The 14798-nt window shown below is 43.8% G+C and overlaps 2 protein-coding genes across 2 annotated transcripts in view; one reads left to right on the top strand and one right to left on the bottom strand.

Moving 5' to 3' along the window:
• col4a2 (collagen, type IV, alpha 2) overlaps positions 1-9282 on the bottom strand; it is a 45754-nt gene extending 36472 nt beyond the window's left edge. Inside the window, 3 exon segments of the mRNA XM_078795333.1 lie at positions 8540-8591; positions 8675-8777; positions 8886-9282. Coding sequence (XP_078651459.1) covers positions 8540-8591; positions 8675-8709 — 87 coding nt within the window. The 5' untranslated portion in view covers positions 8710-8777; positions 8886-9282.
• col4a1 (collagen, type IV, alpha 1) overlaps positions 9067-14798 on the top strand; it is a 39475-nt gene continuing 33743 nt past the window's right edge. The window contains exon 1 of the mRNA XM_058083104.2: positions 9067-9305. Within this exon, the coding sequence (XP_057939087.2) occupies positions 9231-9305 (75 nt within the window). The 5' untranslated portion in view covers positions 9067-9230. The remainder of the gene's footprint in view (positions 9306-14798) is intronic.

Here is a 14798-nt window from a genome sequence, read left to right as displayed (position 1 = left end):
GTCATAATTTGGACCAGGACCTGAAAGCACCGCTAACTCCCCCGCCGCGCTTCCCTGGCAACGCTCCAGTGGAAACACAAAGCCTGGCCTGACACAGCTGGACCTTCCCTTCCGTCCCCCCCCCCCCACAGACTGGACTTCATTTCCCAGTGGGCCACACTCCTAATCTGTGCTTCCTGCCACTAAATGGAGATGAGATTAGTCCCCCGTTCTATTCTGGACCTCCGTGCTCACATGTCGACCTGTCAGGCGGTGTTATGGTGAAAGTTCCCACTGTTTGATCCCACAATGAGATGATGAGTGACAAGCAAACGGAACGATCAAATTGACAAAATGGGAGACGCCTGAGAATAGAGAAAATACGCTTCATCTGTCATTTCTTAGTCACTTCAACCTTGGATTTGTTTGGCTTTCATATGCCCTTCCATCTGTTCCAGGGTCAAACCGTCACCATCCTACAACTTTATGAACAAGTGATGGCGTACGTATGCTGCTAAACTTTCAGGCGCGGTGATCAAAAATAAAAGAAATAACATTTAGGAACTGTGGGACATTCATTCATTCATTCATTCATTCATTCATTCATTTTCAACCGCTTATCCTCATGAGGGTCGCGGGGGTGCTGGAGCCTATCCCAGCTGTCTTCAGGCAAGACGATCCACCCTGGACTGGTGGCCAGCCAATCCCAGGGCACATATAGACAAACAACCATTCACACTCACATTCATACCTATGGACAATTTGGAGTGGCTAATTAACCTAGCATGTTTTTGGAATGTGGGAGGAAACCGGAGTACCCGGAGAAAAGCCACGCATGCACGGGGAGAACATGCAAACTCCACACAGAGATGGCCGAGGGTGGACTATGGGCCATTATTTCATTCCAAAATGTATATAGTTAGAAATCCTACATGTTTATCAGCAAGCCGTCCCGCTTTGTTCAATGGTCCTTGAACGCACCGTTTAGCTGCACAGATAAACTACTATCCTGTCTTTCTCTCATATTTGGTATGATGTGATGACGTTATTGAGTGCTAATGTGCATATTTGTTTGGTCCCCAACCTCAAATGAATTATCAAACACATCAACCATCAAACATCTTCTCTATGAAAAATGGACGGATGAATGAGGAGGAGGAGGAGGAATTGGAGGCGGTCACGTGATGACAAAGCTTGCCTGTAACCGGGTTAACATTCCTCCCATGACATGAGATAACTCGGAATATCCAGTTCCAGCACAGCCGCTATGGAAACGGGAAGGTGGAGGCGTGCACACGAACGCTCGGTGAGCGCTGAGTCGTACCATCTGCACCTCCGTATAAATCAAACAGCGGCTCGTCAACAGATCCGTTCATTACGTGAACACCCTTTGAACCGAGCAGTTCATCATCTACACTTTGGATCTTTCAGCCTGGGACCAAACTTGCTGACCCGTAGACCAGCAACCAGGCACATGACGGAGAAAACAGTGGAAGCGAGGGAGGACAGGACGCATGGCGTCCGTTATGGAGATAAATGAGCATGGGGGGGGCGCCAGACAACAGCGATGGTGACCAGGGCCAGCTTGGCTATAAAAGGAAGGGATGAGGAATTGGGACTTCTTTCTTTTCATTAATCAGAAAGACGTGGAGTAAAGGTCACATATGTTAAATAGGGATTTTCCACTTATACGTCAGTGGCTTTTCCCAAATGTACTCCTTCATAAAACAGTGGTGACATTAGCCACGGATACATGGACCCAAACATTCCAATTGCATCCAAAAGGAAAGAATGTAACATTTGTATACACCTCATTCCCAAAGAAAAGTGCCAATCCCAATGAACATATAATGGGATTCCCAGGGGTGGAATATTCCTTTCCCCAATCCGATTGAGGTATCTTGTACCCACTCAATCGGAAAGTTGTCAGACTGCGTTCTTCTTCTTCTTCTGTTGTTTATTGGCGGTTGGCAAGCATTGGTATCACGTGATGTTGGTGTTGACGTTTTACTGGGCATGCCCCATTGACTATTCTGGTTGATTATAGCGGCGCATGGAGACAAGAGATCGGAATATTCCTTTCCATGTATACCATTGTTTTCGGAAAAGTCATTCGTAAAGATTCCATTGGGCAAGAGTAAAACTCCTCATGTAAACGTGGCTCAGCGGTGTCTTATAGACTTCCAATCAGGGCTGTCCTGATACAATCTTTCACTTCCGATACCATATCGATATTGCAGCCTTGACTACAGGTCCATACCTGATATCGCCATAAATCGTACATACTTTTAGGACTTATTTTGTCGTGTGGAAGACTCAAACAAAGAGCAATGACTCGGCATCAATCTAGCATTTAAACCTGATATTCCTCACGTCCTTCGGTGAGGAATATCAGCCCATCACAAGCCGTTGTTGTGATCACGTGGGTTCTAGCTGTGGACATTCAGTCCATATTCTTACAATAAGTATACAGTATGTGTAGTTCCAGTAAGCAAAGGGTTAACAGTAGCCAAAATATGCAAGGTCCGACGGGCCAGTACAAAAACTCCACCCTCCTTCCTGTTCCTGTTTGTGTGGATAATCTACTTGCTCGTCACAATGCTGGGCTGGCTCAGGATGTTCCCCATAAAAGTCACATGTGGCCTGCTAGACTCAGATAAACTCCAACCACACTCGCCGCACCAAGGGAAGGGAAGCAAAAACTGGCGCAGTTTTTGGTCCGATCACTTTAAAACTAGTCTTTGTTGTGCAGGAGAAAAAACCAGCGGCCGATCGGCCAATGACTGGATGACTTTCTGATAGTTGGGAACAAATTTGACCTACTTTTGCTGTACTTTTTGTTGGGAGTGTTACTTTTTACTCTTAGCACGCTGTACTCTTGGTACTCTGTACTCTTAGTACACTGTACTCTTAGTACCTTGCCCACAAGGTGGCAGTAGGTGCATTTGAACTCGGGTGGAACCTCTGTATTTTTTGGTTACCCTTAAAACTTCACGCCTAAATTTTGTGTACAACATGCTACTAGCTTGATGCTACGTAGAAACAGGAAGCGGAAGTCAGCTAGGTCGCCCCTCTATGATGTCATTATTATTATTATTGTTATTATTATTATTGTTATTATTATTATTGTTATTATTATACGGGAGCCAGGCAACAACATTTTGTTGGCAATTTCACTGCAGTGTTATTGTGCAATGACAATAAAGGAAGTCTATCTATCGATCTATCAATCTATCGATCTATCAATCTATCAATCTATCGCTCTATCGATCTATCGATCTATCAATCTATCGTTCTTTGCTAACAAACACAGTTATGCTAAATAGTTTTACATACATGTAATATTCTAAGTACACATGAATGACAAATTGAGGGAATACATTTACTTTGCCTTCATTGCAGATTCGACTGTTCCCAAAGATGCAACGTGGCAGCGGGATCAACACCGACACCACCTTCATGTTTTGACATGAGTCAAATGTTGGTACTTGTAACGTTCTTTGGCAGCTGTCATCAAAACAAAAGCAGAGAAGAGGCGGGAAACGAGAAATAACTCATGGCAAAACACGCAGGTGGTGGCTGTGTTGATCTCGCCGCCACATGGTGTCTTTGGCAACAATCAGGTCTTCAATGAAGGTAACCCAGTTTGACTTGTGTTGTCCGTGTAAAGCTAGCATTTAAAAGACGGAAATAAACCACCCCTTCCAATTATCGACTTTCCATTCCGTTTTATCGTTTGTGTGCCAACGAGCCAAACATCGTGATCCTTCCTTTGGCTCGCAGCGCTGAAGCCGAGACAGCAATCAAGTAAATGTAGAAAATAGAGTCATTGTGCAGCCAACAAAACCTGGAGGCAACAATCTCGTGTGACGTCACTCCAAGGTCCCACGGCAGACACGAGTACAAAGGTCACAGGAGGTCAGCCGGTGAGGTGTGGAAACACCTGGATGGAATCTACACGCCACCGCTTCTCCGTGGCTCGGCCATGATAGCCGAGCCGCCTGGCGTACGGTCGTGTTGGCTTCCTGCCTCGCAGCACAATGGCCTCTTCCCCCGATTGTTAGGGCCAGCTGGGTCACCAGCACATTTGGCCGGGCGTCACTCCTGACATTTTTCCTTGGTTTATCACGGGCAGACATCTTCCTCCTGACTTGCAAGCATACCACATGAGCGATATGCACGAGCTACGTCGTCTCGTGATTTGGGAATATCGCTTTTTCTTGGTCAACACCTTCCTTCCTTTCCACATCCTACCACTCTACTTGGACTGATGTGATGTAGACTGGCCAATGACTGGCTCAAAAGGTACCTTGACACTCAACAGCCTCTTTTACACACAGAGAGACAGCAACATGACCACAATTAGGGTCCCCTGTCCTGCAAAATGCAATATTTTCATCCTTAGAGCAAAGAAAACCTGTTTATGACCTTCTAAATATGTTTTTTTTTAACATTAATAGAACCCTCGAGACATCCCTGTAGTCAATGTTACGCTTGTATTACCCAATATGGTAATGGTAATGGTAATGGTAATGGTTTAATTTCATTTGAACATGCATCAGATTCCAATTGAGTGCATCCCATAATCAGTTCCCAGTTCCACAAATCTTATTAAATCCTACCCCTCCATCTGGTACTTTTACAATCACTAACTGTTACATTTGTTCACTTCCTGCTTTCCTAATATAGTTTAAGTTTTTATTTATTTATTTTAATTTTGTCCCATAGCAAAGTACTGGGTGATATGAGCATCCAATGCCATAATGGGTACCATAGTAAGTGTCAATATAGTGATATATATAGCACATCATGACTGGTTCAAGTAGTAGACATAATAACAGAAATTAGTTGTCTTCTAGTTGTCTTCTTCTACGGAATGACTTCCTAAAAGCTAGCAGAATGTCATAGCCCTCTATATACGTTAGCCCACATAGCCCTCTATAGCAAACACTGTAAACAACAGCTCAGAAGTAAACAATACAGTTGTCTCTTGTTTATCCAATATGATTGGTTCCAGTCCCGACCACAAGAAGTTAATCAATGTAATCATTTAGTAGTTCGAGCATAGACAACTTGTTTGACATTCTAAGTACATTTTTTTACCATTATTAGAGCTCCGAAGACATGATATAACACCCCTATAGTCACATTTTTTCTTTGTTTACACCACATTGCTAACGCTCAGGCTACAAGACCACTGCAGGGACACAAAAGACGACCACAACTTTAAGCATAGCATGCTAGCAAGCTAACTAGCCTTCAATTATTCATTTTCTACCGCTTATCCTCACGAGGGTGGCAGGGGTGCTGGAGCCTATCCCAGCTGTCTTGGGGCGAGAGGCGGGGTCCACCCTGGACTGGTGGCCAGCCAATCCCAGGGCACATATAGACAAACAACCATTCACACTCACATTCATACCTATGGACAATTTGGAGTGGCCAATTAACCTAGCATGTTTTTGGAATGTGGGAGGAAACCGGAGTACCCGGAGAAAAGCCACGCATTGAAATTCAAATTGAATTTGGGTCTCCTAGCTGTGAGGTCTGCATGCTAACCACTAGACCGCCGTGCAGCCGAGCCTCCAATGAATTTATTGTAAATGTAATGAAGAAGCACAAAGTAAGAGGCCAAAAAAGGACCACGTGTGATGGTAACGTAATCTAACGTAATCTAACGTCGTGTCTCATCAATGTTTATGTTGTTACTGAGGCCTGGTGACCAGAATATGACGAGTGACTATTTTTTGACTTCTTGTCATTTGCTAAGCAAGTCCAAAAGACGGCAAGGAAGGAGTTGTGTTAAACCACATCTCCTGCACTTTTCACCCGTGTTGTGTTTGGCCCAGTGGCTGATAACATTCCCGTCAGGTTGCCAAGCCTCCAGACCTTGGCTGATAGGTTTGACTCCAAGTTTGACTCTGCTGTGTAACGGAACACCAAAGCTAAAAAAGCACATTGAAACAACTCTGACCACAATAAAGGAAGTCATTGGTAAAGCAGACGATGCTGCTCGGTTGCCAGGTAGAGTAGGAAATCTGTCTTCCCGTAACATTCCTTGCCAGAACTCCACCTGCGTCGCCTCATTCCCTCACGCTCCGGCATCATCTTGAAATATCTTCTCAAGCTGAATGAAAGGCTGTAATACGGGACATCCTGCTGACATCTGGCACCTCGGAAGCCTTCCTTCCTCCAACGGATGAGTGAAGGGTGCATGCTGACGTATGATTGGTTCTGCTTTCCCTCCGTATAGCCGTACAGTGGAACCTATTATAAATACTGGGATAGGTTCCAGCATACAGGCATGGCCAAAAGCATACCCATCTATCCATTTATCCATCTTCCCAACTACCCCCCCAACCCATTGACTACATAATATCAGGAAAGAGCGTAGAGAAATGATCCAATCTTAAATGGAAAACATCTTGCACGTGTTATTCTGGATACTGAATGAAGAATGGGGGGGGGGGCGGCCAGGGGGGGATCCTCCATGTAAAACACGGAAAGTGAGGATGGATGGTGGGAAAAAGTTGTTGAGGCGCAGAGGTGGGGATGTGGGTGAGGGATCCAAAACAGTCCCGTGGGTGCTCTTTGGATATGACATTGAACAGAAACATATGTTCTAATGTTCTAATGTTCCAATGTTCTAATGTTCTAATGTGCAGCTGAGTGAACAACCCCTGATCCCTAATGGGAACCAGTCCACTCGTTACGTGTGTGAAAACAACTTCTTTCAGCAATGATTGTAACGTGTGCAGGTGAAATGTAGATCTTTGTTGACTGGACATCCAGACGGGACGCCATCCAATCTAAAAACCCTGTGGTCTAAGTTTCAGGGATGGTCTGAACTGATGGGAATAGTAATGCAACACAATGCTGGGAACCAGTGGCGTCATTAGGCCTTCAGCCCCCCTAAAATGTTCTTAATCATTTTATATTATTTATTTATTCATTCTTTTTTTTTATATAAAATAAAATCTCTGACAAATTTCATATACCGTATTTTCTGGTCTATAAGTGGCACTTTTTTCATAGGTTGGCTGTTCCTGCCACTTGTACTCCAGAGCGACTTATACATGAAAAACACTGGACACCTTTTGTGTTCATGTTTATTTTTAGTGTATCTGAATAAGCATTGTGTTAGCATATCTTCCACCTATTCAGCCTGTTCTCTATTCTTTTATTCTTACAACTTGCCTTCCAAGAGGACCTAATGTCTGTTTGGGTCATAAAATAAATGACCCGCAAAAAATGCCACTTATACTCCAGTGTGACTTATGTATGTATTTTCTAATAATATAATAATGATTATTATATAGTAATTGATGACTGTCCACTGAACAGAATGGTTGCAGAGCTTGAGCAGCAGTTTTGCAGTATAGATTGTGTGTACTTGTGTACATTTAATGGTGGCCTAAAACTATTCAGTATCTCGACTAAATCTGTCAAAAAATGGGAAACTTATATCCCGCTTCTATATCTACTACATTCATCCATATCCTGTACATCTCCAGGGGGCTAAGCCCCCCCATCCTAAGAACCTAGTGACCCCTGGTGGGAACACCCAAAAGACAGCCGGATGATGCATCATATGACTTATTTAGACTGCTGACTGAAGGTGGGACAGCAAGACCGATCTGTCTCAATACGTATTTGAGGCTAAAATGGAGTGCACTACTTGGTGCAACCAGCAGGGGCGCTCTTGATCAGGCTAGGCAAGCTTCCACAGGCTAGGCTATCCACACTCCACACAGTATTGTTCTGCTCATAACAATATCAAATCAAACTCCTCCATCCCATTAAGAGTATTACAATAAGATTAAGACAGCTGGGATAGGCTCCAGCACCCCCTGCGAACCTTGTGAGGATAAACGGTAGAAAAGGAATGAATGAATGAATGAATGGATGAATGAATGAATGAATGGATGAATGGATGAATGAATGGATGAATGGATGAATGAATGAATGAATGAATGAATGAATGAATGAATGAATGGATGGATGAATGAATGAATGAATGGATGAATGAATGAATGAATGAATGAATGGATGAATGAATGGATGAATGAATGAATGAAGGAATGAATGAATGGATGAATGAATGGATGAATGAATGGATGAATGAATGAATGAATGTGTCCATGAGACTGTGTAGTAAGTAGACCGTAAATAAATGATATCAAATGATGTTGTCATTAAAATCTACGTATATCGTCACCCTACTGAGGCCTTTCTTGCATTTGGCCATCCTCCTCTCATGACACTCCCACTCTTACAATCTACACGTGACCCCCCCCCCCCCCCCAGCCATCTTTCTAAAGCAGCAACAACAAACAAGGTGCAGGTGAACATGTCAAGCACAGACATATTACACGTATTGCACGTATTACACGTAGTACATGTATTACACGTATTACACGTATTACATGTATTACACGTATTACATGTATTACACGTGTTACATGTATTACATACATAGTACATGCAATAAATCAACAACAAACACCACGTGGGGAGGCGATAGTTGGGTGGGGGGGGGGGGGGGTTTGGGGGGTGTACTTACTGCGTGGACACCCGAGGCGAGGACGGCCACCCACAGCAGCAGCATCAGCAACCTGCAAGGTGATTTCCGGGTAGAGGTGACGGCGGGCTGTGATTGGAGGAAACCATTGCGGGAAACTTTGGCGCACAAACTCACCTCAGATGCGTCACTCTGTTGCGAATTCCTTGCATAGTTCCACCTGTGCAAAACGAGTCCCACGCCGCGTAGAACTTTTTTTTATAGCATGACTGAAGCCCACCTGTGACGCACCAAAGACCCCCGATGTAAGTCGAACATATTTTGACTGAATAGAAGTCAACTTGAGCCCGAGTTGAGCCATTAAAGCGGACGTGAAAGCGTCACTCACCTCAGGCTTGCCCGGGACGTCTCACGGCGAACTTCCTGGAATATTGTCCCCCCAAAACGTCACCAAAGGGTGCCGAGCGGACCCTCTCCTTACACCGAAAAGTCCAAAGTGTTTGTCGGTGCGCGTTATGGGCGAGGGTGGTCGTTGCCGTGGGTGGTGGGTGTGGATGAGGGGAGGGGTGGGGTGGCGCAAACGAAGCCCCCCAAGTTAAACCCGCTCTCGCATCGATCAGAACTTCATATCGCCTGTGGACCACAACATGCAGGCCGACGCTCTCCGCCGCTGAACGCCAGGCCGAGATTCAGGCGCTTTTTGCGGGGAGACGCTCCTTCTGTAGCCGCCGTGATGCTGCTGCCTGCGGCCACGCTGATGCTGCTGGCCGCTCTCTCGTCGTCCGGGGTGGGGATGGTCGAAGCTGAGGTTAGTCCTTTTGTGGAGCGGAAATGGCCTTTATTATTATTATTGCTATTATTATTATTATTATTATTGTGTTGTTATTCACACTGTGTGTCACGTGGGCCGGGCGGCCATGTTTTTGCTGACTGCTGATGCTGCTTTCATTTGCTGTAATGCTTTCAAAGTTTGTGCAGCGTTCATGCCGCTCTTCCTTGCACTTCTGGTGCTGCTGTTGGCCCGCCACCCCAGTCTTAGGCTGACCCCCCCCACCCCAACCGGGCGTGTGGGAGGGGGGGTAGGGTGGAGGTGTTGGGCAGGGCCTATGTGTATGTATGTGTATGTATGTGGGGGTCATATAACATTGGGAACATAATGGCAACATATTTATTTATGAATACATGCACTACTATGATGCTACTGTTTTTCATGAAAAATAGCCCACATGATGGTGCTGTTATTGATCCATTAATTAATCCCCCCTCAAATCAGAGTAGGTTTAATTCCACAAGTGTTTCTTCTTGCAGTACTTCCTCTGCTGTGCAGGGGGCAACAGTGAGGCGTGTGCGTCACCATGACGCAGCTGTAGAAGAAGACAAAAATGGTGCTATTATTCTGGAAGAAAGGCTCATAATTAGTCATATTCTGTTTCCTGCTCCTTCTTTGTGCTGTCACCTGTTGCCGGGTAGAATTCATTGGGCTCAATGGCCTCAAACCATCGGCTTATCAGCCAAAATGCTCACGTTAGTCACATCGAAAATACCCCAATGGAAGAAAGCCAAAGTCTCCTGCTAACTTTGGATCAACATTTGCAATAAAGGGAATTAAATTATTAAATTAGAATAGATTGCGAGCGACAATCAGACAACCCAAGCCGAAGCTTTACACATATATAATAATAATATTCATATAAACCATGAAGATATACTTAGAAGTTATATATATTTCAACTCTCTGGTCTTGGGTGTTTTTTTGCATATTCCAAATATTTATTTTTTTTTACTAAATGTTCTTTTAGGTATGACTTTATTCCCATAATATTTTGACTTTATTCATGTAATATCAGAACTTTTTCCCCAATTCAATTTCCCTCAAAATTCTTATTTAATATTATGAGTTTTTATGATTTTTTCCACATAAAATTACAAGTTTATTTAGCTCTTTTTTTCATAAAAATTATTTTATTCAACTTTGTCTTGTCAATTTTCTTTTCAGAATTATGACTTTATTCCCATAATATATTTACTTTATGGTCATAACATTTAGCTTTTTTGTAGCAAGTATTACATCTTTTTTCATCTGTCGTGCTGGCTGCTAAGCTACTTTTTAGCAGAGAGAAGAGCACAAGTTTGCTTCTAAGCATTTCCAGTGAGACTCAAGTTTGCCGCAGTGTGTTATGCTATCGTGCAGTTAGCGCTGACGAGCTTTTATGAACCGCAAATACGTGGAGATCCACTGTACTTTTCTGGAACCGAGTCTGGTTGCTTCTCCGAAATCCAGCCGAGTTGGCCCTTTTTTGGTAATAGAGATGAGTCTGCTTAAAAGCTTTGCTATCATGACACACCAGAACATTCTTCACCCACACAGACCAGTAATGCTGGTCCAGGTGAGGGGGCGGAGATGTTGGTGCACCATCTCCGTCCGTGTCAAGAAGATGAAGACCAGACTCAATGAGAGGAAATGACACCTCCTTATTTTTGTACATTTTTGTACAAGTTTTTTTTTGTTTTTTTTTAATAATGTACCTCGTACGGAAGTACTGGGTGATATGAGCATCCAATGCCATAACGGGTACCATAGTGCGTGTCAATATAGTGATATATATAGCACATCATGACTGGTTCAAGACTCTTCATCCTTGGATTTAGCAAACATCAACTGCTTGTATTGTTTCTTGAATTGGCTCATCGTTGTGCATTGTTTGATTTCCTTACTCAATCCATTCCATAGTTTGATTCCACATACTGAAATGCTATGGCTAGCATAACGTAGTCCGAGCATAGAAGTGTTTCAAATGTACTTCTTCCCTATGCGGCCTAAAGTAAGTAGCAGAGGCAGCTTATCTACGTTCCAAGTGACATGAAGCGTCTGGACTGATTAAGAGACTCTGAAGAACATTGGAGGACGAGGAGGTTTGGCTGAACATCTTGCGGCTGATCCGATGACACCAATGAAAGTGTGTTATTTGGAATATTGGGGCCGCGTAAAGACGTGTGGGGGGTGTCGTCACAGGCATATTTCCAGTCAAACATTGACACAATCTTGCATCCATTTTGTCATCTTTTGACTGATTATACTTCCTTTGTGTGTCCTTCACAGGACCCAACGCTGAGAGCGCCAACGTGTTGTTTGCTTTATTTCACAATGGCTGCTATTGAACTAAGGCCGTGAATGAATATACCGTATAAACACGGCGTCGTGCCGCAACCCTGAAGCAAAGTGCACTAAGTCAGGCTGACTTTAGGACGACATCATCGTCCTTCCTTTCACCTCTTGCTCGTTTAAATGCTTGATAGCACACCTTTTATGCGCCAAATGACAGTCATTTTTATAATTAGAGATTAAAAACTTCCAGGCTAGGACGGAGTATTAGGGACACATTGAAAAAAATGCGAGATTAAAGAATAAAGTCGGAAATTTCCAAGAAAAACGTCACAAATTCCATCCATTTTCCCCCGCTTATCCGGGTTCGGGTCGTGGGGTAGCAGTCTCAGTAGGGAAGCCCAGACTTCCGGTCCCCGGCCCCCTTCTCCAGCAAAAGATTGTAATATTACACAAAATCTTCATTTGGGGAATTCTTACGACATCCACATATCCCCACCCGTTCAAACCGTTGACCCGTCAAAATGTTTTCAGCTGGTTGGAGACATGTGGTCCATCTGATTTCCGCATTTCAAAATGAGCCAATTCTTCCGTAGATCCACTTTTTCCATAGCATAAATTCCCATTGTAAAATCCCACATTTCGCAACCAACTCCAACCATTCCACGTCTAAATTTCAATGAATGGTCGTCACATTCCAGCTCAGCGTCACACTGGTTCTTCTGCCTAGGTGGTCACTAAGGTGGTCATAATGAGTCCTTGAGGAGAAAGAGGAGGAGGAGAATTCCAGCTTAGGTGATTAGCAGATTCCTGCAGGGGAGCGTTTGTGTGTGGGATGCGTTGGAAGTTTACCCGGTAGCTGGAGGGAAATGGAACCTCTGGTCCTGGTTTGGCCCTCAGGGAGCTGTGACATTTGCTAATCCTCCCGCAACCCGAGGAATGCCTCGGAAGGGATTCTCCAACCTGTCGGCCATTTCCAGTGCGATGGGCCCAAGCTTGTATTCTGGGTTGGCGCCCTATCGAGCTAACAAGTCGGCCACCCTACCGAGACGACAGCTGGCCCTCTCACGGTGACGGGCCACCAGCCAAGCAGGCCTGGGAAGGCGTAACCTTCCCGACCTCCTGTTCTCGGCATTGTAAAAATGCCTACATTTGGAAGAGTTGCCATGGTGTCGCTGTGTCGCTATTTTGACAGGAGCTCATGAGCAACACAGAGAAGTCTTTACTGACCCTGATGCTCAAGCGGTGTGGCGACTGTGGCCCACTTTTGTGCCCACCGGGTGTTTTGCCAAGCGGCTACTAAGGAATCGTCATTAATCACGTATACATGGACCCAAATATTCCAATTGCATCCGCTTCATTTGCTCAAAGGGAAAGAATGTAACCTTTGTATACACCTCATTCCCAAAGAAAAGTGCCAATCCCAATGAACATATAATGGGATTCCCAGGGGTGGAATATTCCTTTCCCCAATCCGATTGAGGTATCTTGTACCCGCTCAAACGGAAAGTTGTCAGACTGCGTTCTTCTTCTTCTTCTGTTGTTTATTGGCGGTTGGCAAGCAGCTTTGGTGTGCATTAGCGCCATCTGTGGAACAGAATCTAAACCCTTCTATACGCCATTCACAAGTCCACTTTTATTCCAAAAGAAAATACATATCTATATAAAACATGTGGCCAGCTTCATGATCAAATATTAGCAAGATTGAACTTTATCTTTTCCTGTTCTTTCAGCCAATGCTGAGATATGACGTAACATGGCGGAGGAGGAGTCATCCCATGGATGCTAGATAAAACGCAGACTACGACAGAAATGTTTTGCACATGGTTGAATATTTATTCCTTTTAAAGTTGATGATGCCGTTTAAATGCGTTTAAGAAAGCTGAATCCTACCGTGTTTAGTGTTTACATTTCAATAAATATTTCTTTAAACTTGAGACCTGGAATATTTGTTATCATTGTCATTTTTTCATGTAAATTGAGGGAGCAAAAGCAGTATCGGCCACAAATGTTGGCCCAAGCAAAATCGGCCATCAGCTAAGGGTGAAAAAAATCGGCATCGGCCCGAAAAAAACCCACATCGCTGGATCCCTAAGCTGCAGACAGATTGTTAGTCGTTTTTAGACGGTAACGGACACGTCTGATTGTGTTTTCCCACCATTGCAACAGAATATGTACCTCCAAGTTAGATCTTCACTGAGTTCCTTGACTTTGTTGTTCATGGTGGCCATCATCCTTAGTAACCTTGTTGGTTGTCACCAATTACTTTTTACATTTGCAGACTGGTAGTGATGAAAGCAATTGGTGCTGTCAATCCTTCTGCTGGGTTCTGTGTGAAAGGCGCCTAATAATAGTATGTGGAATCAAACTATGGAATGGATTGAGTAAGGAAATCAAACAATGCACAACGATGAGCCAATTCAAGAAACAATACAAGCAGTTGATGTTTGCTAAATACAAGGATGAAGAGTCTTGAACCAGTCATGATGTGCTATATATATCACTATATTGACACGCACTATGGTACCCATTATGGCATTGGATACTCATATCACCCAGTACTTCGCTACGGGACAACAACAAAATTAGGCAAGCAGGAAGTGAACCAGTTAGTGATTGTAAAATTTAATAAGCTTTGCTTCTTCCTACTCCTTTTGGACATGTGGAACTGGGAACTGATTATGGGATGCACTCAATTGGAATCTGATGCATGTTCAAATGAAATTAAACCATTACCATTACCATTACCATTACCATTACCATTACCATTACCATTACCATTACCATTACCATTACCATTACCATTACCATTACCATTACCATATAATACCCTGTGATACGCCTGCGTTCCTCAAGCAAGCAGCCCCAATTGAAGTATTTAGTAGTATTTAGTAGTATTTAGTAGTATTTAGTAGTATTCAGTAGTATTTAGTAGTATTTAGTAGTATTTAGTAGTATTTAGTAGTATTTAGTAGTATTTAGTAGTATTTAGTAGTATTTAGTAGTATTCCCCAGCAGATGTTCTCCAACCTGTGACCTTCTGGGCTCCTTTATCCAGGACTCCACGGCCAAATCGTTCCAGATTGAGTTGACCGCCGCCAAACACTTCCCTGTGGTCCCGTCGTTTTGCTGCGACTTGTCACAGCTGTGTTCGACTTTTCACACGCAAAAGTCCTCATGGACGTTATCTCCTGGAAT

The sequence above is a fragment of the Doryrhamphus excisus genome, linkage group LG12, assembly GCF_037039965.1.
Source record: "Doryrhamphus excisus strain RoL-2023G ecotype Guam linkage group LG12, RoL_Dexc_Guam_v1.1, whole genome shotgun sequence".
Taxonomy (NCBI): Eukaryota; Metazoa; Chordata; class Actinopteri; order Syngnathiformes; family Syngnathidae; genus Doryrhamphus; species Doryrhamphus excisus.
Note: the sequence above shows the minus strand (reverse complement) of the source record. Positions and strands in the feature narration are given on the sequence as shown.